Raw genomic sequence first — 25,692 nt, 5'->3', positions numbered from 1 at the left:
GGGTTGGGTCGTCTGCTGCTGAGAGGGTGAGCCATAGGCTTGAATGTATGCATACTCTCACTACCATACAATGTTAACCTGGGGGTTTCACCTTATCAGGTCATTGCTATTTTGTGTGATCTTTTGAGGGGGATGTTCTATGGTTAACACAAAATTCAAAAGATTTGGTCTTAAACTGCAGATTTCCATTTTTTCCCTGAAATCCCCATTACAGCACTTTAGAAAAGCTGAGACAGTTGCCAGCGAGATGTCACCGAGTTGCAACTATAATGCAAACAATTGCATACTTCAGAAATTAAATACTCACTTTCTTTTTTTAACGGAGGAGAAAATGTTGACCTAATTATTTCTACCTGGAGCATGAGCTACTTGTGTCTGTAATTCATAAACAGCTTGTAAATACCCAGTGTTTGCACTAAATAAGACGTTAGTTAAATGTGGGTAAAGGCTGCTTTTGGTCATGTAAATTATACTTAGAGTTTTAAAATAAAAAAAATACAAAAGCGGCAAATCAATGGCTCTGTTTTCCAGACTCCTTTCGTAAAATGTCGGAAATGCACCACTTGCAATTTCACATGTTCCATTCAGGCCATGTAACAGCTGCACAGACCATGAAGAATTAAAGAAAACTAAACAAGGGGCTTTCATAAGATCATACAAAGGTCAGGGCAGTGACAGTGCCATTTTAAATCAATTTACTTAAAAAGAGGGCAGAAAAATGCTTGCGAATGTAACCCTACCCGCAGAGAGTCCGAAGAGAATGTAGTGGTGGAGCTATGTGCTAATGGAAAGGTTGGAGGCATCCCCAGGCACCTGCCCGTTCAGACACTGTTCATCTAAAAGTGTCACCTCTTACAGAACACTACTCAAGGGAAGGGGAGCCAGTCATGAAGAACGAATTAAAACTTGCCTTACTCTCGGGGCTTCATCCTCCATTAGCTACTTGCTAAGAGTGTGACCGGCATGGAGTCACACCGGGTGTGGTTTAACAAACAGTTCAGCCTACCCCTCCTCACACGTTAAACGACATAACTGCAGAAGGAGACGGAAGACTAACAAACTCTGGTGGTAATGAAAATGTTTCCTCCTGTAAGTGTATTGAGGGTCTATTTCCTCAGCAGATGGGTGAATGCAGCGACTGCTCGTTGCTCTGCAGTGCACGACCAAAATTAACAGCAACTGTTTGTTGGTACATTTACGATTTGGGGCTGCTAATATTATGCGGCCCCTTGGTCTATACTATGCTGTTTTGAAGGCATAAGGGGCAGGACTCGCCGAAAAATGTGTTAATACTGTCGTATCCATTTGTTAATACTGTAGTATCCATGAGCCCTATGACATAGATTATATATACATAGGCTATAGGAGGCAAGAGAAATGGGTCTCAGTGGACTATTATCGGTTCACAACTATGATTTAGGTACGTTTGGACCTTCACTCCGTTGGTCCACAGTCCCACTACATCTGCTGCACTAATGGTAGTTAGGCCACCGTGTCAGCATCTCGGAATCATGCTTCCATGGAACAATTGGGCTGATTTGCTTGATTATAGATCTGAAAGTAGTTCATTCAACTCCAAATTATTGTATTCTAATTATTGTTAAGCGTGCTGCCACCCAAAAGGTATCTCGTCGCCGTCCGGGGGAATGATGGTGGAAGAACAGAGAACTAAATAAAGAAGAAGATAGGGATATGAATTTAGACATGTTGTTCACTATATTAGTATAGCAATACCACCGGCAATCATACCTAGGTTTATTTCTCAATTTGTGATCCGACAATCTACAGATTACTCTTCATAAAAGCACTCACAGATTACACACTACGGATTAGCTTTACAAACAATTTGACACCAAAAGCACATTATTTTTGAATTTTTGACAAAAATGTTTTGGCAAGCAAGGCCTATAAAACTGAAATAACGTTTTGCTTCACATAACATACAAAGTACAGATCCATAAAACTGCTAATAAAGGCATCAGAGAAGGTGGGTGAGACAGATGGACCACCTATTATATTTGTATTTAGATAGTCTGTCTTTTATTTCTGTGCTATTGGAAATGTGGTGTATTCACAATGGCTGGTGGCAGGAGTTGTAGCATGCGTTTTCTGTGCTGCTATGCTAACCAGAACTAGCGAATTACAGTGGTTCTGCACGTTTAATCCTAAACCATAACTCAGTTTTTAACTGTGGCCAGACTCTGCTGCAAGCAGCTTCCAACTGTGTGCTGCAGGGTATAGCAGAAGGCCCAGCACGCAATGACTGGCTAACCCCTACTGCATAAGGCTATGGCAGTGCACTGTAGCCAACTCAGTACATGCTACCCACCCCTGCTCCTCACAGCCTTCGGCAACGAGCAGCGTTTGGCCACAGGTCCAGTGCCCACCCTGTTGTGAGCAGCCAACCAACAGTATGCACGGCCTTTGCAGGCTGGTTGCGACCAACTGGCCATGTGGCGAGAACAAAGGCGGTAAATATAAAGCCCTACTACGTATGCACTTTGGCTGTGGGCAGCAGGGTTTTTTACCCTATTTTTATTCGGTAAATTATTTTACAATTTTTTTTGTGTGAGAAAGGTTGTAATTTTAATGGAAATCGAATTTTCAACAAAAATGGGGTATTGGTGTGCTGGTCACAAAATGGAGACCACAAGGTAGCAAGTCTAATTAAAAGTGTTATTTTATTGCAGCAATCTATCTTTTATGGACCTTTTTCCTTTTGTTGCCCTCCACATTAGTCCCTTGGGAACAGACATTTCATGGTGCAACCATTGGCTCTGCAAATATTTTTTCTAACCCCCCCACACCCCAATCCTATTCATCATTCAATCACATTTGATAACACATTCAAATGTGATTGACAGGATTCTTCTGCGCTGCGATTTTAAATGGCTAACAATGTACAAAAGTATTAACCCTTTCAAACTCACTCGACTTCTTTTTTAAATGCTTAGATCTCCAAAAACACAACAGATTTACACAAAACTATAGAATGAGTACTTTGAGTAAAGTTCTACTTTTATGCCAAGGTTGGCGTAAATCCGTTTAGCATTCCTCGGTGTATTCACAAGCAAAATTTCCTAAAGAAGCTATAATGGAAAAATTCTTATTTGGAGAGTGTCCTCTTTAACTTTTGTTTCCTACACGGATCTTCACAAACAAAAATGGAAAACCAGACCATAGAAGACCCCATCAAACGATCACTAGTTTTGATACAAATTCAGTATTGACACGAACAGTTAAAGGCAAATCAAAAATGCTTTTTGAACGGAGCATGCATCTGAACTATACCTAAACAATGACAACGGACAACGTGTAATGTCCATATATCAGCAGAAAGGTTGAAGAATTCAACATATCCATATGTTGATGACCACCCTATAAAAGCTTATCATAGACAAGATATTCAGAATTTCACACGATCTGTAATACTAAAAATGTATCCCCAAAACCACATTACAGAACCTGCAACACCAATGGCTGAGTACATGTCGATATGATGATGAAAAATTAATCCCTATAGGCTTACATTGTAAGAGTTTTTAAAAAGTACTCTATCCCAATAAAATTCCAGGAGTGTCCACTACCCATCATTCCTTCAACTGGTATTTGCCACCCAGGGTCAGTAATAATATGGACTATAACTGTCGTTCAGAAATGTTTACTTGAGAAGCTCAAGAAACTAAGTCGGGAGAACGGAGAGTTGTTTAGTACTTCAATGAAGATTTCAACGATGCAGAACCAGGACGAAAAGTAACCAACCATATGGTCCGCATCGTAGGATCTCCATTGATAAACATGAAAGTCAGACTAGAGAAGCAATCAACAAAATAGCATAGTCCTCGCCGCTCTTGTGCGTAAGGAATAACTTTATATACATGAGAAAATAAACATATGACGGTACCTTGAAACTGAGTTACCCAAAGAGTTCCCTCAGAGCAGCTTGAATGTTATGTTATTTTATTGGTGTTTTCATTGCGTGCTAATCACCTGTGAGGGCATCCAGGCATTCTGAAGCAGGTGAGTGAGGCCAGCGCTTGGGGCTTACTTGTAAAGCCAGGTATTCAGCTTCTTGCGAAAGTCAACAGAGAGGAGGCATCTCTGATGTATTGTGGCAGGTCGTTCTAGGCTTTAGGGGCCAGGTAAAAGAAGATGTCACTCTGTTCTGCTTTTGTGTATGTGTACGGGGTGTGTGCTAGTGAAAAAGTGGCAGATCAGAGGTTTCTGGAAGGTTGGGCCAGTGTTCTTGAGAGCTCTGTAGGTGTTGATGAGTAATTTGAAGTGGGGAGAGGATGTGGCCTAACTGCCAGAGCGGTGGACCTCGAAGCTGGGGAACCGGGTTTGAGACTCGACAGGGACGCTCTACATCCTGTGATTCTGGGCAAATCACTCAATCTCCCGTTGCCAAACAAAAAAAGTAATGTCTCCGTCTGTAACGCAACTGGTGCTCATGTAAAGCGCTCGGATACCTTCGGGTCAAGTTCGCGCTATATAAAACTCCGAAACGAAGAGAGAAAAAAAGCGTGCACACTAGAGTATCAGGAGCCAGTGGAATTCCCCAAGGTGTAAAGTGATGTGGGCTTGGCGTGGGAGGTTGAGGACTAGACTGGCTGCTGTGTTTTGCAGTCTTTTTGTGAGCTGGTTGGTAATCCCTGCTTATAGGGTGTTTCCATGGTCTACTTTGCAGGTGATGAGGGGCTGAGTTATATTTTTCGGGTATTGCCTGGTAGCCAGTTGAAGATTTTCTTCAGCATCCATAGGGTGTTGAAGCAGGACAAGACCACTACATTGTCTTGGGCGGTCATGTCCAGTTTGCTGTCTATGATGATTCTGGGGGTTCTCGCTTGCAGCATGGAGTAGGTCCAAGGTCCGCAGGCCACCTGGTAGAGTTCCATGGCGAGGGGTTCTTCTTAAACGCTACCACCTCAGTCTTTTCAGAGTTAGATTTGTGGTCACTTGTGTCATGCATGTGGTGCATTTGTTCCTGGTGTTGGGTGTTTTGTCCGAGAGGGACAGTATTAGTTGTGTGTCATCAGTGTGAGAATGTGTATGTTGTGAGCTCCTATGACATTAGCCACCGGGGTCATGTAGAGGACGGTGGGTTGAGCAAGTAGACCTACGGGTTCCCACAAATAAGATCTCATGCTTCAGAAGCGTAGGGGAAGCATGTTGACTGTGTGGGTTTTTCTGGAGAGGGACGAGCATATCAATTCAAGGGAGAGTCCCTCAATGCTTGCTTTGTGGAGTCATTGGATTAAGAAGGAGTGGGAGATGATGTTGAAGGCTGCTGATAGGTCTAGATGGATGAGGGCTGTAGTTTCCCCTATGTCGAGGATCATCTGAATGTCATCCACTGCTGTTTCAAGGGTAATTTCTGTGTTGTTGTCAGGCCTGAATCGGGGTTATGTGGTGTCAAGAAACTGATGTTTGACAATGTGGTTGGAGAGGTGCTTGCTGATGGCTTTTTCCAGGACTTTGACTGGGTAGGGAAGTAGGGATTTCGGTCGCTAACAGGAGAGTTTAGTCGGGTCAGTCAAGAGTTTCTTTAGGAGGGCATTGAAGGCTGTGTTTTTAATGCTTCCAGGAAGGTGGCTGTACTGATAGAGGTATTGAGGATAGGGGTGAAGGCCTCACTGATCGGGATTGCTCTATTGTCAAGAGCGTTGTGAGGTTAGGTGTCCGCTGAGGCACCGGAGTAAATGGTTTTCATGTTTGTTGTGGTTTGCTCTGTGCTAATGGTGTCCCGTGTAGTGATTGTATTGACTTCCTTGGCCACTAGGAGACTTCAGGGAGAGGGCTAGGGGGCCTTGTTGCGGGGTGCGGGGCTGCTGTATGTGGTTGCGATTTTACTGTAAAATTATTTCGGGAGGTGATGTGAAGGGTTGGCGTTTATGGTGACAGCTGTCAGTGTGGTGAAAGATTTCCCACGTTGAAGTTGGAGCTGTTTATTTGTTTTTACTAGGGCCTTCCTTGTTAGCTCCTCAGATGAGCTGGTGGTACCTACTCTGCGCGGCTTTGAAGGTATCTTTTGCCACTTCCCCTTTGCTGGTTTTACATTTCAGTTCCAGTTGTTTGCAGTGTTGCTTTGTCATTTTGAAGTCTTCGGTGTATCTTCTGGCTTGTGTTCTTGTTTTTGCTGTTTTGCTTCTTTTCATGAGGGGCAGAGTGTTGGCGCAGTAGGTGATCCACTTGTTGAAGTTCCCAACGTCATGTGCAGTGTGCAGTAGGTATCCTAATACCGGTGGATTCAAGTTTGTTCACATGTAGGGCAGTCGACCACTAGCCTCTTTTAGGTTATTCCAGTGTCAGCATGCTCGGCCTGCTGTGGGGCGATTCTGGGTTGATGGATGTAGATTGTAAAGCAGACTATGCAATGGTCTGTCCAGGTGACGGGTATTGATGAGTTAATCATAATGTTGTCAAAAGTGACACTGGAGTCAGTTTTCACATTCGATTTGAGTGTGCCATGAAAGTGTGAACTAATTTCTAAATAGCTGTTCTACATATATCTGAAAGAGGAATGTTTCCCAGCCAGGACATAGCGGCTGCTTTAACCTTAGTGGAATGTGCTTTGGGCAACAATCTATCATTAAATGAACTGTTTAAAAGTGGGAAGACCATGGCGACTACGACTGTTATTAACAGTTGGTTGGTCTTGTGTAAGGATCTGGTTTTCTCTAAATAGAAATAACATACAGCGAGTGTGAAGAACGCTCACCTGGAGAGGATGTTTTGGCAAAGAAACCTGGAAGGGTTACTCTGTTACTAACTCCATGAGAAAAAAAAAAGATGAGTTCATCGCCTTATTTGCCTGAAAAACTGTATAAGGTTCAACAGCTGAGATGGATTGAATTTTACTAACCCTGTGAGCTGAGGTTACTTCTATTAGAAAGGCAGCCTGCAAAGTAAGATATAGCAATAAAGACTTGTGAATTGGTTCAAGAGGCAGCTCAATCAATTTTGAGAAAATAAAATTAAGCTCCCAAGGAAGAGGTGGTATGCACTTTTTCAGGGCTTCTAAAAGTCTTTAATGACAGGAAGGTTGAAAAAAGAGGTCTCATCTGGTTCTTTCCTATGAGCTACAATAGCAGTGAAGTTTACTTATTGAAAGAAAATTGCAACTTTGAGCCAGATGTAAAAGGAATGACGTTTGCAATCCTTCTGATGGGATTGTAGACTTTCCGTTGGCAACATAAGCAAAATCCACTAGAAAAATCCTATATTTATTAATATCTGGTTTGACCAATGGCATCAATAGCCAATTTTCTCCAGGCTTTCTCTGGGACATGAAGCGCCTCTATGAAACTGGGTACAGTTACCAGAGATTTGTCACTCACAGCGCATGAAATGCAATCACATACAAAATATTCCACATCCTTGTCCATACCTGGCCACCAAAATCTTTCCCTTTACCTTCTATTCATTGCTCTCATCCCAATGTGTTCATCATGAGCCAAAGAAAAGTTTCTTTTCAAACTATTAGGAACCACCAATAAATCAGAACGCTGAACCATCCCACTGTTGATTTAAAGTTCCTTTAACGTATGCCAATACTTAGGTACAGATTTCTCCACATGTTTGCGATCAGGGCATCCTTGTACAATATATATTTTCACTAGATCCTGATCTGTAGCAATAGCAGCCATACAATCATCTCAAGAAACTGCACCTTCAGTATGGATCTCAATTGTACGCACAGAAATTAGGTCCTTCACATCACCATCTCTGAATCCGTCTTGATCCATTGGAAAGCAAGAAAAATAATCAGCCAGCACATTTTTCACACCCAGAATGAGTTCTATGTCAGGACCAAAGGCGAGGATTATGCGTTACTCTCTTCACTTTATTAACACGGCAGACATTTTTAAAGCATCTCCATTAACTTTTTTTTTAAAAAACAAGGAATTAACAGTCCCATGAGTTTCTGGGAATAGACTTCAAAAACCAATCAGAATGCAGTGGTAGCTCCATAACAGTAACCAATCAGGCTCCTCCTGTGCCTGCAATAGTAGTTCCCCAACTCAGATCCCCCTCTTTCTTCGCTGCTCACAGCCTGGAGTTAAGTCATATTTTTTCTACTTACATAGTGGTTTTGAATCCAAGCGTGTATATTGTTGGCATTGCAATTCCAAATACCTTTGTGAGTTTTGACAGAGCACAGCACTGATATTCACCCGGCCGCTGGAGCGTATTTTCGATCTTCCGCGGCCTACAATTAGATGCCAGGCCGCAGTCCTCCACTTGCCAGGTGGCGATGTGTCTCCAGCGTCTCGGCACCATTGACGCACGATTCGTATCAGTTACAGCACTGACAGGATTGGAATCGTGCGTTGGGCGAGGACCCTGCCATGAGCCATAACCTGGAGAGTGACTCCCGCCTGTAGGGTCTGTATGGTGCCCAAAAATACTTTGCCCGTTACTAAACAGGATGACGCCCTGCGTTCGGGCTCTGTACTGTGTGGTGACATAACGCCCCTTGGGACCCATATTGGTGCGGCTCTGCCCACGATAAAAACCTTGGACTGCACCCTCAGTCCCCAATTAGCAGCCAACTGTCTGCCCATACTACCCTAGGGAGGCGTGTGGTGTGCTAGTGGCACCACCTGCACAGTTCTGTTTTATCCTTGGGTTAGGTATAAATCCTTATTGCCCATGAAACCCTCAGACGAGGGTGGACGTCTCTATCTACCGAGTGGTAGACAAGGCCATGGGCCCCATAGAAGAGCGCCCCGCACAGCTCATTGCTCGCGAGTGCGCCAAGAGATCACAGACAGAGCCAGACGTGCCGGCCCTACCCCTGCGCCCCCATCTCCACTGGATGCAGATACCACACCGTCAAAACATCCGCGAGAGGACGGTGCTGACCTTGATGCATTTGAATGGTTAAAGAACGCCTTTATGGCAAAGAGTCTCCCTGCCTTACCCCCTACGGTCCCAGAGTCCCAGCAGGTAATCCTGGCCCCCTTATCCCCAGACCTGCAAGAAGAGGAACCTCCTTCTGATGAGGAGGCAGGGTCCTCCAACCATGGCGCCCCTCCCACCCTCCCAGTGATCTTACCTCGGCCGCATTAGATTTTGACATGATGGACCCCGACCAGATCCTCCATCAATGGGCGGCAGAATGGGTTCCTCGTGACAAGGTAGCACAATATGTGACCATCTGCCTACGCAGACCGATAGAGAAAGCGGTGTGTAGTTGACTAAGAGCGGAATGCCCTAGTCCCAGTTCAGAGGGGAAAGACGCCCAAACAAATTACAAAGACCCCAAGATAGCCACCTTTCTGGCCACGTTGATCAAAGACCCTAAAAAGGGCATAGGCGATCCTGGAGGGATTACCAGGAGAATCTGTTAGATACGATAGGCACGATAACCAAGATTCAAACAGGGCAGAGGATGTCAAGTCTTCGGTTCCATGATCTCTCTGGAGGCCCTATCAGGATGGGCAGAGGGTTATTATATTTCTAGGTAAAGCCAACTGCGCGATGCCTACAGAACGCAGACAGTCTCCGCTGATAAAGGTGGACCCAAAACTTGGGGACCTTGCCATCTCAGAAGCAGGAGCAGTGGCACAAAGGGTACTCTTCGGAGAACCTTTCATCAAAATACTCAGGAAATTTGTGAATACGTTCACTTCAATAAAGAGGGTGTTCCCTTCCAGGGTTTTCCAAAGGGCCGGCTGTGGTAGGGGCAGCTCGGCCGACCACTTTTTATCCCAACCCTATCTGGACTACATGCTCCTCATAGCCCAGTGCCCTCATCAGCTGTTGATCAACCTGTAGACTGCAATAGACCTCATGAAAAACGACGAGTTTATGATCAAGGAGGGGATATCCCTTCTGGTCCCGTCCCAAACAGCACCTTTCGGGGCTTACAATAGATTCCACAACCTCAGTCTACAGTCCCGGAAGATCACAAAAATAAGGCACGAACTGCGGCGCACATTGGCGTAGCAGCATACTTAAGTGCATCAGATCGTCCACCTAGTCGGGCTCCTGTCCTCCTCGATCGAGGCCAGCTTTTTGGGTACCCTCAGATTGTCACCCTCACTGATGAAGTCAATCAATCAGAGAAATTATAAGCGCGTTACTCACCCGTGAGGGTTTCCAGGCGCTGGAGGATTTGGAGGGGGGTACAATTCCAGTCAGTCGAAGATCCAGGTCTTCCTGAAGATGTGCAGGGTGGGGGCACGCCTGATTTTGATCGGTAGCTCATTCCAGGTCTTGGCCGAGATGTAGGAGAAGATTCTTCCGTGCGTTCTTGCTCATAGGATGCATGGGGGTTCGGCGACGTCGGCGGAACGGAGATTCCTCTTGGGTGTGTGGAAGGAGATTCTGAGGTAGTGGGGTCCAGTGTTGTGGAGGCATTTGTAGGCGTGGGTGAGTATCTTGAAGGTTACTCTTTTCTCAACGGAGAGCCAGTGAAGGTTGCGTAGGTGCTGGGTGATGTGTTCTTATAGTGGGATGCCGACCACAAGTCTGGCTACGGTGTTCTGTACGGTTTGGAGCTTGTGGAGTAGAGACTTGTTGATTCCAGCATAGAGGGTGTTTCCGTAGTCCAGTCTGCTCGTTATGAGCGCATGGGTGACAGTTTCCTTGATTCGGTGGGATCCATGTGAAGGTCTTCCGGAGGATGCGGAGGGTGTTGAAGCAGGAAGAGGCAACGGCGTTGACCTGTCGGGTCATGGAGAGGGGGAGTCGAATTTGATGCAGAGGTTCGGGTGTGGTCCGTGGGGGTGGGGTGGCTGCTGAGTGCGGTGGGCCACCAGGACTTGTCCCATGCGGAGGGGGAGGGGACGAGGACCTTTGTCCTCTTAGAGTTGAGCTTCAGGCAGCTGTTGCTCATCCATGATTCGACGTCTTTCATTCCTTTCTGGAAGTTGAGTCTGGTGGTGATGGCGTCCTTGGTGAGGGAGAGGATGAGCTCGGTGTCGTCGGCATAGCATACTATGCTGCGACCATGCTGTCCGACGATGGCAGCGAGGGGGGCCATGTAGATGCTGAAGAGCGTGGGGCTGAGGGACGATCCTTGGGGTACTCCGCCGCTGATTTCTGTGGGTTCTGAGAGGAAGGTTGGAAGTCTGATTCTTTGGGATCTCCCGGTGAGGAAGGATCGGAGGCATTCGAGGGCAGTTCTCTGAATGCCGGCTTCGTGGAGTCTGGCAGTAAATGTGCGGTGGGAGACGGTGTTGAAGGCTGCTGGGAGGTCGAGTAGGATCAGGGCTGCAGTATGTCCTTGGTCGAGTACAGTGCGGTTGTCGTCTGTGGCAGCGAGTAGAGCAGTCTCTGTGCTTTGGTTGCTGCGTAATCTGGATTGGGAGGGGTCAAGGACGGAGTTTTCTTCAATGAATTTCGTTAGCTGGACGTTGATGGTCTTCTCTGTGACTTTGGCTGCGAAAGGGAGATGGGTCGGTAGTTCTTTTGGTCTGTGGGGTGTGCTGATGGCTTCTTGAGTAGGGGTCTGACTTCTACGCGTTTTGAGTCGTTGGGAAAGATGCCGGTTTCCAAGGTGGCGTTGATGGTGCTTCGCAGTTCATGAGCGAAGGCGGCAGTGGCTCTGTGCAAGATGTGCGGGGGGCAGGGGTCCGTGGGGGCTCCTGAGTGGATGCCTTTCATGGTTGATGCGGTGTCTTCGGTGGTGGCTGGGGTCCAGGATGAGATCGGGGTTGACTGGTGTTGCTGGAGGATGAAGTGATTTTGAAGTCAGGTGTCTGGTCATTGAAATTGTCGTAGAGGCCCTTATTCTTCATAAGGATTTAGAAGCCAAGCTTGTTGCAGAGGTCCTGGGAGGGGTTGATGTCCGTGGTTTCGCCAGGGAGTTTGGTGAATTCCTGCATGATGCTGAATAGTTCCTTGGAGTTGCTGTAGTTGGCGATCTTGTTCTGGATGAAGGTTCTTTTGGTGGATCTGATGGGTTGGTGGTATTCTGTCATGGCATTCTTGCAGGTTGTCCGGCCTCCTTAGGATTTGCTGTTTCTCCAATTCTTCTCGAGACGTCTGCAGGTGCACCTGGATTCTTGGAGGTCGGCAGTGAATCAGGTGGCCTTCCTGGGGCGCTGTCTGCCGGGGTTATGTAGGGGTGCGAGCTCATCTGCACAGTTGGAGATCTATCTGTGGAGTTCTTTGACTGAGAGGTTGGCGTCAGTCGAGGTGGTGGGGGCACTGAGGTTGAGGGCACAGTTGAGCTGCTCCTTGGTGATCTTGCTCCAGTTTGTGGAAGGCTGGGTGAGGGTTTGGGTGCTGTTGGTTTGTCGACATGGAAGCATACGCAGTGGTGGTCCGTTCATGGGGGTTGCGTGGTGTGGATGAAGTGGATGCTGTTGCCTCCTGCGAATATGGGGTTGAGGGTGTGTCCTGCCTTGTGGGAGGGGGTGGTGACGAGTTGTTTCTGTTCGAGGTTGTCCAGGAGAGTGGCGGAGTTGGGGTCGCTGAGGTTGTCGAGGTGGAAGTTGAGGTCTTCAATGAGTATGTAGTCCAAGGAGGCGATGGCACGGGTGCGCGATGAGGTCATCAATGGAGGTGGTGAATGCTGTTCGAGGTTCAGGAGGTCTGTAGGTGAGGGTGCCCCTCAAGGTCGTTCTGGGGCTGGTCTGGATCTGGAAGTGGAGGTGTTCGGCGGTGGGCAGACTGTTGCTCGAGCTGGAGGTCATGAGTCGGAGGTAGCTCGTGTGCGATGGCAAGTCCTCCTACTGGGCGGTTGGGGCAGTCCTTCCTCTGGATCTTGTATTCGTCTGGGACAGCGGTGGCAATGTCGGGGCGGAGGTGGAGTTGGTCCAGGTTTCTGTGAAGAAGGAGACGTCTGGTGTTAGAGTGTTGAGGAGGTCCCAGATCTCTTCGGCGTGTCTGTGCCGGGAGCACACGTTGAGGAGGATGCACCTCAGGGCTTCGGAAGTGATGACGTTTGGTGTGGGGGCGGTGGTTGTGAGGTTGTAGACGGTGGTGAAGGTCTGGTGGCAGTGGTGGCAGGAGAACTGTCCATGGGTGGTGCTCGGCGTGGACAACTGGCAGTTGTTTTTTTCTTCCAGGGTTGAGTGCAAGGAGGGCCGCTGAGTCATAGCGGTGGGAGGTCGGAGATCCTGGGTCTCTGGCACTGGTTACGGTCTGGCGCAGACGGCGTGCCTTTGGCGCACCCGCTGCTGGCAGCTGCACAACAGCCACCATTCTATCGGAAAGGGGGAGGAAGGCGCAGCTAGGAGGCGTGAATCGGCAGGGGAGAGGGGCCGCGGGGGCAGCAGCGGCGGGAAGGGAGCGGGGAACAGGCAGAAGAGACTGGTGCTGAAAACAACAACAAGACAGGCTAAAAAAATAACGGGCAACAGTAACAGTCAAGACAATCAAGGCACAATCAGGGCAATAAAACACTGGCAACAAAACAGGCAGAGGCGCAACGCAGTGGCTCGAACCCCTCCCTGCACCGATCACTGCATAGGGCAGCTCAGTGGCACAGCAGCGGAGCTGCAGAGGGAGAGGGCAGGTATCTGGCCAGGAGGTCAGAGGTCCTGCTCGCGCTCCCACGCAGTGGCCGCCATTATATAGGGAAGGGGGGAGGGAAGTGCAACTGGGAGGTGAGAATGGGCAGGGGGGAGGGGGCGCCGGGGCAGCAGCGACAGGAAGGGAGCAGGAAACTGGCAGAAGAGACAAGGGCTGAAAACAACAACAACAATAAGACAGGCACAAAAAATGCACAACGCAGTGGCTCGAATCACTACCTGCACTGAGCACTGCACAGGGCAGCGACAGGGGCACAGCAGCAGAGCTGCAGAGGGAGAGGGCAGGCCTCTGGCCAGGAGGTCAGAGGTCCTGCTCGCGCTCCCACACAGCGGCCGTCATTATATAGGGAAGGGGGAGGAAGGCAGAGTTGGTCAGAGGTCCTGACCTTCTGGCCAGAGTGCCTAGGCCGAAGTGCAAGCAGAAATTTCCTGGTGGCTCTTGTACAGGGAGGCATGAAATGGTAGGACGATTATCAGCCCCAAACCTCACATAGAGTCAGACGCCAGCAGGTCCGGTTGGGGCACACGATGTAGCGAGTTCAACAGGAGGGTCATGGTCCCCAAAGGAACAATCCTTGCACACAAGCTTCTTGGAACTGTTGGCCGGCTCCTTTGCGGTCCGATGTTGGATGAAGGACAGGGTCTAATCTTGTGTACTGCTCAAGATGAAAAATATTTAAGCCATCAGATACATCAACCATCTTGGGGCCACACGCTCCATGGTCCTCTCAGACTTAGCGACCAGTTGTTGGCAATATTGCCTGGATCATTAAGTCTCAGTAACAGTGGAATACTTGCCGGGCCAGGAAAATCAGGGAGCAGACTGGCACTCCCGCCTGTGGAAACTCAACCCGGAAGTGTTTGCACAGTTACAGGAGAGATGGGGTCTGTTTTCAGTGGACCTGTTCGCATTCGCGGCTGGACCATCAGTTGCCACTGTTCTTCAGCTGAAGGCCGGACCCACAGGCAGCTGTGACGGATGCTTTCCTACAGAACTCTGCTCCAGAGAAGAGGTACGCCTTTCCCCATGGTCACCCGAAACTCGGCCCAGATCAAACGACGGCAGGGGGGAGGAGAGGGGGAGGTGGTCATGGTCACACCGATCTGGAGGTCTCAAGTGCGGTTCACAGTTCTTCTGGAACTTTCTAGGAATTCTCCAATCCAACTCCCCCAGTTTCCTCACTCCAGATTGGATTCCCTACCAATTGGTGTTGGAGGGCTCCCTGACCCTGATGGCTTGGCGGATTACAGGGGACGACGGTCAGTCCCGGGCCTTTTGCGCAGGCCGTGAAATGCCTATCCAAGGCGTGGCCAGACAGTGCTATTAAGAGGTATAAGTCAGCTTGGATCCGATGGACAGTTGGTGTCTGCGAAGGGGTATTGATTCTATGGTCACTGACGTTGTACAGGTATTACACTTTTTAGCAAACCTAGCAACGGAAGAATTGGCATATCGGTCTATCAACACTTTCCACTCTGCTATCTCCACATTTTGATGGATGCTGCACCAGTGGGAGAACACCCTTTTGAGCGCAGACTCCTTATAGGAATTAGACTGTCCCTCCCATCGTCTCCAAGATACTCTGTACTTTTGGACGTCAACCAGTTGTTCAACCTATTCCTATCCTGGCAACCAAACAGGTTCCTGTCCCATAAAGAGCTTTCAAGCAAACTAGTGATGCTGCTATGCCTAGTTTCCTGCAGAAGGGTATCTGATGTCGGAGTCCTTAATATAACAGGCAGGATTTTTTTTTACCCTTCTGGCGTTTCATTCACAATTTGCAGGAGGTGGACTACATCCAATGACAGAACTATCACGTACCCAACCTTTCCAGAATCCCCAAAGCTGTGTGTGGTTCAATGTCTGAAGGCGTATGAACAAATGTCAGAGGGGTTATGACACCCGGGCAAGAAACAACTCCTTGTTGCGTTAGGATCGCCTTCGGGACACATCCTGCCCGAGGAGCCATGGCTTCCAAGGCTTTCTCGTTGGGAGCGAGATTAGAGAACATTATGAACGGTGCGGATTGGTCCTCAATCTACTTTTAGGAGATTTTACTTGAAGCTGTTGCTGGATATGGCTCATTTGGTGGTAAGCAAACTTTGAACCAGAATAATCCTCACCTCCGGTCTCGACATAGAATGAAATTTGTTCCTAGCTCTTGTGTAGTAAAGTTTGAATTCTATTAAAGACACGGAGGCAAGGATTATCCCACCCGGCAAGAGGTTTCTCTTTCTGGAACCCGCCCTAGAGAGTAAGTACCAAGTTTTATAATGATGTACAGTTCTAATGTATATTCTTAAGAGATTTTGCTAACAATGTTCTTAGTAAAGGTTAATTATCGTGTTAGCCCACGAATATGGAGATCCGTCCTGATTCCTCTATTTGTTCATAGGATCCGATGGAACCAAACTGGACCAGTGAAGATGTGGCTACGGCTTGATTCGCGCGACGAAGGAAGGGATCTGAGTTGAGGAAGGACTATTACAGACATGGGAGGATTGGTTACTGGTATGGACTACCGCTGCATTCTGATTGGTTGTTTTTGCAATCCATTTCCAGAGACTCATTGGACTGTTAGTTCTTCGCTTTTTCAAAAGAAAGTTAAAGAAGATGTTTTAAAAAAGGCTGCTGTGTTAATAAAGCGAAGAGAGTAAACCATAATCTTCGTCTCCGTGTCCTTGACAGAATTAAAAACTTTCAGACATGAATGTCAGGAACAATTTTCAATCCACAACATAATTGTACTCCTGTAATCTATAATGCCATTTGGCAGTTTGAGGAGTAGCCCTAGCAGCACCTTTAGCCATGAACATATCAGTAAGAGGTTTGTGGTTTACCTACACAGTAAACCTAGTGCCACATAGATATGATTTAAAGGATATGATTTTAGGATTCAGCTCATTTAAGATATCCAAGAGCAAAGTAACCACCTCTTCTTTGCCGCCCTGTCTTTGTAGTAAAAACGCACCAAAACTTATCTGACTGGCATTCATCATTATGATGGGGCCATCATGGGCATCAAACTGTTTCAATGGACTGGTATTAGCAAATTCCTTTTTTGACGAGGCAAAATTCTCGAACGCACACATCATCCCAAATAAGTTTCATATTTTTCCCAAGTAAATTCCCCATTTCCACAATTGGGAAGTTGGGTGCTGTGCTCTATGCATTCCTGGGTCTGCTGGTGATCTCAAATATCTTGCTGGCAAAGGGAATATTTGAGATGGTCCAATTGTTGAGAAGATTTTTTTGTCCTGCGGTAGGTTTGTTTTGAACAGAACCCCTGTGTGGGACATGTCTGATATGCTTCCCAAGTCAAAATGTCAGAGAAATCCTAAGAAGCTAGAAGCTGAGTCGGTATCGGCAAGTACAATTTAAGCTTTAACCTTATTTGCCATACTTCGAACATCATCTAGACTAAAAGGTATGAGGCATTAAAAAGGTGGCATGGGAGCTTCTTAAATAAAGGAAGATTCCTCCCACAATCACAATGCCAACAATATGTGGTTGAGGAAGGAGACTACTAATAATACGGACACCCAAAATATTGACAAATACTTGGACACATATGATCCTTGAAAAATTGTGTTTTCCTCCTTTTTTAAATTATATAATTAGGGAGTAGAGTGTGTTGGTATTTAGACTCCAGCCATTTAGTCTAACCTGAAGGCAATACCAATCTCAACTGCAGAGCTTTATGAATATTTATCAACATTATATTGATACCGTAAAAACTTCTGTTTCTCGATTGAGAAAATCAGCATCCCCAACCTGGTTGGCGGCGTGGCAAGCAGGAATGATCTGTTGCGTGAAATTGGAGGAGCCAATAAACACTGCTCATGAGCGTCCGCAAACAAAAACATCTGGGGGAAATGGTGGGATTATTATTAGTTGCATGGCACGATTGGGTGACTGCACACAGAATGATGGTATATGCTTGTGGTGGTTGTGCACTGCGGCACTGCGAGGGGTTTTGGTTTGCTTTGTCTTCTTGTGAAAATCAATAAAACTTGGGTTATTAAAAAACCCTCTTTTTAACATATTCCTTTTTAAACAATGAGAAAGTAAACTTTACATTTTTTAAACAAATTGCGGACTATATATAGAATAAATATACAGGTTTAGCAAATCACGTATGATAGCCTCTTTAAAACTTCCCGGATGGTTCTTTTACGGCCGTGTAAAAAGATTAACATCCGGCTACACCATTCACTCATTGGCGCACTAAGATTCTGCTAGCTCTCAGATCTTCTCATCTGACCAGGCCCACTCTGAACGATGCGGGACTCCTTTAGATAACTAATACACATGATATACCAATTAATTGAGGATTTAATATACACACAATTTACAGGTAAAGTTGTTTAATAATTTGTCTACATACAGTACGAGTCGAAGAATCTGCAAAAAACAAATACCTGTTTGGAGGTTTTGAGTGGTCCATGAAGTCCTCTCTTGGGCTTTCCACTGACGTGCAATTTTGATTTTCCTATGAAAAATAATATTACATTATTTAACTTATGAATTCCATCTAATACTCATGGTTGGCATCTTAGAATGCTATACAATTTTCGTTTTTAAGATCCTTGTTTTCCATTTTCCAAAAAAACACAATAAATATGGTCTTGTTTTCACATACAAAATCTAACTGCCATAGAGCTGACAGTTACAAATGAAAGCAAATTCAAACAAGCATTGGCAAAGCCAACAGATCTGCTGTTGGCTGCCAGCCATTTGGTACATTTATTTTGTTTTCTATGGTTTTTACAAAACATTATTGTTCGGAAAGCTAAAGGGCCCTCAAGAAATCTAAAAAAAAAAAAACATTGGCAAAAGTGTTTTTGGGTCTCAAAAAAGTACACAATAATATGGTACACACAGCACTGAAGGGAACTGTGTTGAGTGCAGACATGCTCTTTGTGGAAGGGCAGCATGTCATAACTCATAGTAAAGCCATTCAATAGCTGAAGTGGACTACCATCGCCTCTTAATGCATGCCAGAGTGTGTGGAAGAACAATGGGAATGATACAATCACAGACTAACTGATGAAGTCTGGGTGAAAACCCCTGTAAGTAACTATGTTTATGTTGCAAAGTCATCCTTGTGCCCTGGGCACCCCCTATTTATTATTTTATTTTTTTACCGACAGGTACTGGTGGTAACTGACGCCGACTGTCCCTGGTCTCTTCCTAATCAAGCCCAGGGCCAGTGCTATGCTGAAAAGACACTTAGAATACAGTGAAAATACCTACATACACTAGGGTTCACTATGGGTTAGAGTACCCCTATGATTGGCATGACCTCCCCTATAAGGGCCTAATACATAATAGGGAAGGGGGGTCAAAACTACCTTTAAGTCCCTAGTATATAATAGGACCTGGCAGTTTAGAGGCCAGCATCCCTTTCTGCTTTTAAAATGCAAATTTTGCCCAAACTCGACTTTGCTGTTTGGGACACCTAAAAATTAATACACCACAAGGTTTTTGCATATTAGGTACCCCCATGGTCTCCCCTAGGTGTCCCACTGGTGGTGGTGGAGGGGTGGGGGGGATGGTGGTCGGGTATTTAAAAGGAGGACACTTATAAAATAAGTTTTATATGTCTAGGGTTTGGTCAAATTGCACATTTTACTCCCCACGTCGTAGCAAAGTGCTTCCAAAAATCGACTTGTGTGCTAGGAGCACTGTGGAGTGTAATATTTTTACACATTCAGAACCCCTAAAGTCTCTCCTAGGTATCCCAGGGGCTTGGGGTCCTGCAGATGTAGGCAGGGTCCTAATAAAAGATGTTTTATAAGTCCTGATTTTTTGCAAATCCCCAGCCATATAGGTTAACATGCCAGGAGAAACCGCAAAAATATCTTTCAAGGACTCATTAGAATGGTATTGATATATCCAACAATATACGGGCATTGAAATTATCCTAAAATGTACAGACAAGAAGTTATAATACTGTCTTTCAGACAAAATTCGGCCTTCCAGTGATCTATTGTGATTAGTCAGAGTTAAGTGGATTATCAAGGCTGCTTTGATGAGGTGATAAGTGGTCCCTTGGGTTAAAGAGCCATTCAGGGAGGAGGGGTTTCTGCTCCATAGTAATGCCAGGGGGAGGGGTCGTAAACAATCTTTAATAGAAGGAGGAGACAGGCAGATGAAACCAGTTTCAATTACACCCCTATTGATTGAACCCAGCCAGATGACAGGCTTAAGGAAGGAATGTGCTGAGGCCGGGGGGAGGAGAAAATGGAGATGAGCCTTCCTGGAGGTTGGTTTAGACCGCTCTTGTCTCTCTGCTGTGACTTCAGCCATTTGCATTTTGGAGAAATACTGCTTTCTGGGAGACCATTGTGCCACACTTTTGAGGGAATGGTCATGCTCTCGGGTGTTGCCCTGCACCTCACTGAACAGGAGTGCCCCCCTGTGTGATCACAGAGAACACTGAATAAGTATCTGAGAGGGGCAGTGCCTCTCAGCTCTGCTGCTTGAAACTGAGAGAAGAAAAGGGATTGCCAAGCTGGAAATTGGATTTGCAGCATCAGGTCCTGCATTGTAACGTACTGCGCCTGCTGCATTATCTGGAACTACAGCCCTTTGGATGTACCATGTTTCAAGAGAAATAAAGAGTGGGCTCCCTGCAAGCTACAGGTTAACAGAGCTCACCTGCATCAACTCCACCAAACGTCCCCTGCCTGGAGTTTATCAAGTGGACGTTTAAGTGTGTTGTTCAGGTGCATTGTGGGGGCTGTGGCTGCAACCTTTCATGGACCATCGTGGAGGTTCCAGACCCTTGGATTGTGTTTTGGACACTTTGGATCCACGAGAGAAACTTCAGGAAGAAGTTCCAGAAGTTTGGGAAAGTTTGGAAAACTATGTGATAAAGCTCCGGACGATGACAGGACTCCCACAGAAAGGCAATTCAGTGAACTCTCACTAAATCCAGCCTGCTGGAGGAGGCTGCACGACGATTGGGGAAAAACCCTCCAGAAAAGTTTCAAAGTGTGAAGGTAAAATCTTGACATGGGCCTCCCGCTTAGTGTATCCGACCAGGGTTCCATCGCGGTCGGCCTCAAACTTTGACATTGTCACGGTAGGAGGTGACCAAATGTCCAGAAGTGGCACTATTGGTTTCTAAGCACTGGAATCTTTACACTATTCATATCTCTGGTTACCTACAGTGGACTATTTTCGTTTTGGGGTCATTTTAAAGATAAAAATATTTCCAATTTTTATAAATTGGTGTTGGATTTTTATTGTGTGTTGTATCTTAATTATTTACTGAATTGGTGTTTTTAAATGCTTTACATATCTGTCTTTGAAGTTAAGCCTGCCTGCTCTCAGCCAACCTACCAAAGGTTGAGTATGGGAATAATTTTCTAAGACCTATTCTGAGCCCTAGACTGTGTTAGTGGCCTTATTGCCAGTGGCAGATGCATATTTGCCACTACTAATCCACCTTCCAACAGTTATACATACATTTTGTAAAATAAAAAGGTCTTGCCTAACACAGATCTAAGAACCTATCACACTGGCATCAGCTGCTAGCCTCGCCTTTGTGAAAGAAGGCAAGAAAAAGGTAAGTAGGGAAGGAAAAAAGGAAGGAAGGCAAAGAAAGAAGGCAGACAAAAAAAGGAAGCAATTCACACAGAAAAAGAAAGGAAGAAGGGCAAAAAGGAAGGAAGGAAAAAAGGAACAAAGGAGGGAAGAAGGCAATAAGAAAGAAGAAGGAAAATGAAAATGAAAAAAGACGAGAAAGAAGGAATGGAAGGCAAGAATTAAAGAAAGGGAAGAAGGAATGAAGGAAAGAAAAAGGGAAGGCAAAAAATAAAAGTAGGTAAGAAAAATGAAAAATGGTAAAGGGAAAGAAGGAAAGAAGTGGAAAAGAGAAATAAGGAAAGAGAAATGGAAAAGAAATAAGGAAAGAGAAATGGAAAAAAGAAATAAGGAAAAAAATGGAAAAGAGAAACAAGGAAAGATGGAAAAGAGAAACAAGGAAAGATGGAAATGGGAAACAAGGAGAGAAATGGAAATGGGAAACAAGGAAGGAAATGGAAATGGGAAACAAGGAAGTAAAGAGAAATGGGAAACAAGGAAGGAAATGGAAATGGGAAACAAGGAAAGAAATGGAAATGAGAAACAAGGAAAGAAAGGCATTAAGAACGTAAGAAAGAATGAGAAAGGACATAAAAAACAAAGATGGAACTTCAAAGACTTTGACCCTAAATCACATTTGGTGTCCGACAATGGACTATAAAAAGGGGAGCTTGAGGTCCCCAAAATTGTCAACTGTTGAACAGCCATTCGGTCTGTGCGAGGAGAAGAAGCTTTGCAAGACTTTTGCCTGTAACCAGGGCTGGAGACTCAGTCCTGACAGTCTCCCAGTTGAGTGAAAGGACATCACCCAGGGACATCCAAGACCACCTGCCCTTGAAGCACCCCAGCCTGACTCCTTGCCAAGACCAGTATATAGTGTGAGGAAGAGGACAGCGCTGGAGGGAGAAAGGTCCCGTGGGGCATCCTGGTGAGTGGATTCCAGTAGCAAGGTGTGAGGTGTTGGCTACTGCACCGATCGGGTGGTCACCTGTGCGCAAGTTTAAGTCATCAACCCTCATTTGCCTTAGGGGGACTCCTTGAAGGTAGCCATGGTCAGCATTACAGCCATGCTGATCGGACCATCGCAAGTGTGCGAAAGGAAGTTTGCTGCTGTGCCAATCAGACTATGGCCTGTGTGCAGTTAATTCGGCAACCCCACTATACAAGGTGGAGCCACAGTGAAGATTACTGCCTGCCAATCGCCTCATAGATCGTGTGCGTTGTAAAGTCGGTGACCGTGTATACCAGGGGGGACACCGGAAAGGACAAGGACTGGTGCCTAGTTCTAGCTTTCGTCTTGAGGAGAGGTCGCTGTGGTGACCCATTAGGACCCGAGCTCCAACTGAGAATCTTAACTAGAGCAACCTACCCCTCAACAGTGAGAAGGATCAGAGGAACTTACAATCTCACCAGCGGAATGGCTGTGGACATGCAGCAGCTGCCCCAGCCGAGCTATGAGTGCTTCTCACCAACAGCAGCTGCTCCCCTTGGAGACTCCAGTAGCATCTTCCTTACAGGAGCGGTTAAGACTTGTCACAGGGCCATTAGACCACAGGGGGAACTTGTTCTCCTACACAGTGCTTCGGACGCTGAAACACTCTTGACTTTTATCAGAGTTGGAGTGCGAGTCCTGAGATTCAGACTACTAGTGGGGTCTAACCTGAATGTCACTTATAGTGAATGGGTAATAACCGCTGCCGCTAGTGAGAAGGAAATGGGACTCAGGGACCTGCCTAGTGAACACAGGAACCCTGATCTCATGGGGCTGTGTGTATGGTTTGTGTATGCAATATTTCACTTTGTGTTCATATATAAATAATACTTTTGTCATAAAAGAAAGCATTTGACTGGCCAATCATTTACTGCTGATACTGAACGTACTTTGAGTTCTGTGCCTGTGTTCACCCCTCTGTATCGCCCCTCCCCCCCCACACAGCCCACAAGAAGTATTGGACTGCTAAACTAACTCTACCACAGAGTCAAGTGCTGGACCCAGTTGTTCTGACTTCATAGTAGGTCGGGCCCCAGGACTTCGAAAGTAAAAGGCCTTAAACCCCATAGTCAGGCCGAGTGCTAGGCCGAGTGCTTCTGCCTGCCACATTGTGACACAATTAAAATAAGTCTTATTTAGAAAGCCCTCCTCCCGACACCCAACAGACATACATAGTATATAGTACACAAATATTTTAGGGGTCCAGTGCAATTTTCTTTCCGGCATTCAGAAAAATGTAACAGAATCTTGGTTATCATTGTGAACCTATTTCTTTTTACCATGAATGTAAACACAAATTCTTGCTTTGTCCTACATGACAAGCTGCCCATTCTACGGACAATCATCTACGCCAAACAAACAAATGATTTTAAAAGTATGGTTTGATATTCTGTCACTCTACATGTAATCAAAATACAAATAAGATAGCATTGTGAGGTATAATAGAGCTAATGAGGGCAAAGTACAAATGATAAACCTCATTCCGTGTATTGATGTTTCTGTGGTTTGAGAAACATTGATTGACTCGAGCAGAATCTCCTTTTGTGTATTGATTTTGTACCATCTAACCATGTAACTCGACCGCTAACAGAACATTCCAAGTATCCGCTTCTTCAAAAATCATTATCTGACCCCTAGATCAGCTGCTTTAGTCTTTGGCACATACAAGTACGCTGAGAAATCAGAACATAAATGGCAACTATATACAGCATGCAAGTATCATGAGAAAACAAGAAGCCCAGGACATTCTTGTGAAACTACAGAGGACCTTGTTTGTTTCAAAAGTAAAGCGTCCGTATAGAATAATCAATGCTCTATACTACAAACAGTAACACAGCCAATAGTCTGAGTTTTTGTATAAGTGAAAGTGACTGATAAAATTGTGTGTGTGGTTAGGTGAGTTTGGTGATTGTGACCATGCGCCAACAGTTTGAAGAATGGACGGATGATTTCGAGCATGGCAGGATTACTGATGCATGGACGGATGAGTGAATCAGTGCATAGATACATGAACAGATAATTGCCTGTGTCTGTACATGGATTGATTGATGAATGGAACTCTGCAGTAGTTTCATTGGTCTATTGAAGAGCATTAGACATGACCTCAACGACTCACTTTGAGGTTGAGGATGTGATGTGGAGGTTAGATCGTCATAGCAGTATTTGCCATGTCGAAATAAAGAGCATTTATACTGCTGGTAGATTGATGCTTATATTCTATAGGCTGCCATAACAAGGTGTGTGACCATTCCTCGGCCCCTTCAGAAACACTGTCCCAGGTTCTGTAACTAGCTTTAACCCAGCGATCCCATTTTATCCCGAAAATTGACCTTGCTGCTTATGTGCCTTCTATCGGCACCCAGAAAGTTTAGACCAAGAAACAAAGTGGAAAACTTGAAAGTGAGGATGAGAAGGCAAAATGGAGAACGCAGAATAGTTCCTCCAAAACCTAGGACGGTAACAGAGCAAGATTTTCTGTAACAGCTTTAAAACAGAAAAAAAAAATCAACAGTGCGGAGACGGTTCCAAAACATGCAGGAAATAAAAGTTGGCATTCATCAAAGTTTGAATTGGGGTAGTGTGAAAAACGTCTCGCCATTGAACCTTCAGGAAAAAACACTGTTAGGTAGAAAGGGACCCAAGTGCTGCTATTTGCAGTGAAGACAATTATCCTAATATGCCTTGTCTTGTGCACGAGTTACAGTGAGCCATTCTAAAAATGCCATATCCCTGTTGTAATGAGGAGAAGCAACTTTGAATATTTGTAATTATAATGAAGAGAAAGCCAACCAGAAGCCCAAGGACAGTTTACCATTTATAATGCACAAAGTACAATCCTTCTGTCACTAAAAAGTACAAATATATGTTTTTTAGCCTCTCAAAGTAATTTCCTGTGTTCTGACAATGCAGAGTAATTATCGGAGGCAGAAAATACAAAAATACGCAAGAAACAAATTAAGACTATAAGTGACATCAAAAGCTCTCGAAATCAGATGGATAGAATATAATAGAGCCATCAAACGGCCCAAACCTGGATGCAGCCATGTTCAGTGGTTAATAAACAAAATGTGTGGATAAGTAGACGGAGGAGTTGTAAGTGACACATAGCTTGGACTTCTTAGAGACCCACCTTGCTAACGAATGAATAATTTCAAAAGGGACACAAAAGGTTTCCTGAGCCTTCAACAATTCCAGAGAAACATTCTAAAGTCTGAAGAGCAAATTTTGGGCAATTATATATTTTAAAGATATACAATTTATGTCTGTGCTATACATCTATGTCATTATGGCTTTAAAAACGGGAGACAGAATGATCGAATAATTACTGGGCTCGAGTAATCAATTTTTGCCACCAGTATTTTCTTGAACCTTCCCTGAGGTTAAAGAAACTTTTGTCACCAGGTTGGATGGCTGCTTACTAAATACAGGGCTTGCATAAACTACTTGTCCGATTTTAATGTTGCCTCTTTCTTCATTTATAACACGGTTACAAATCATAGCTTCTAAAACAAGAAAAGAAAGTTTGACTAATTACAATTTCCAGATCATTCTGCCCCTGCAGCCATGTCCCTTTGTGAAAACATTTGTTGTAACATGCTACTGTATTTAACGTATTGTAA

The 25,692-nt window shown here is 45.4% G+C and overlaps 1 protein-coding gene across 3 annotated transcripts in view; it reads right to left on the bottom strand.

Annotated features, from left to right (window-relative positions):
* SCAPER (S-phase cyclin A associated protein in the ER) overlaps positions 1–25,692 on the bottom strand; it is a 3,109,515-nt gene that overhangs the window by 2,616,295 nt on the left and 467,528 nt on the right. For all 3 annotated transcript variants that reach the window (XM_085643688.1, XM_085643687.1, XM_085643686.1), the window contains exon 4: positions 17,910–17,980. In XM_085643688.1, the coding sequence (XP_085499814.1) occupies positions 17,910–17,980 (71 nt within the window). The remainder of the gene's footprint in view (positions 1–17,909; positions 17,981–25,692) is intronic.

Source organism: Triturus cristatus, chromosome 3_1, assembly GCF_964204655.1.
Source record: "Triturus cristatus chromosome 3_1, aTriCri1.1, whole genome shotgun sequence".
Classification (NCBI taxonomy): Eukaryota; Metazoa; Chordata; class Amphibia; order Caudata; family Salamandridae; genus Triturus; species Triturus cristatus.
The sequence above is the reverse complement of the archived record's forward strand: the minus strand, read 5'-3'. Positions and strand labels throughout refer to the sequence as shown.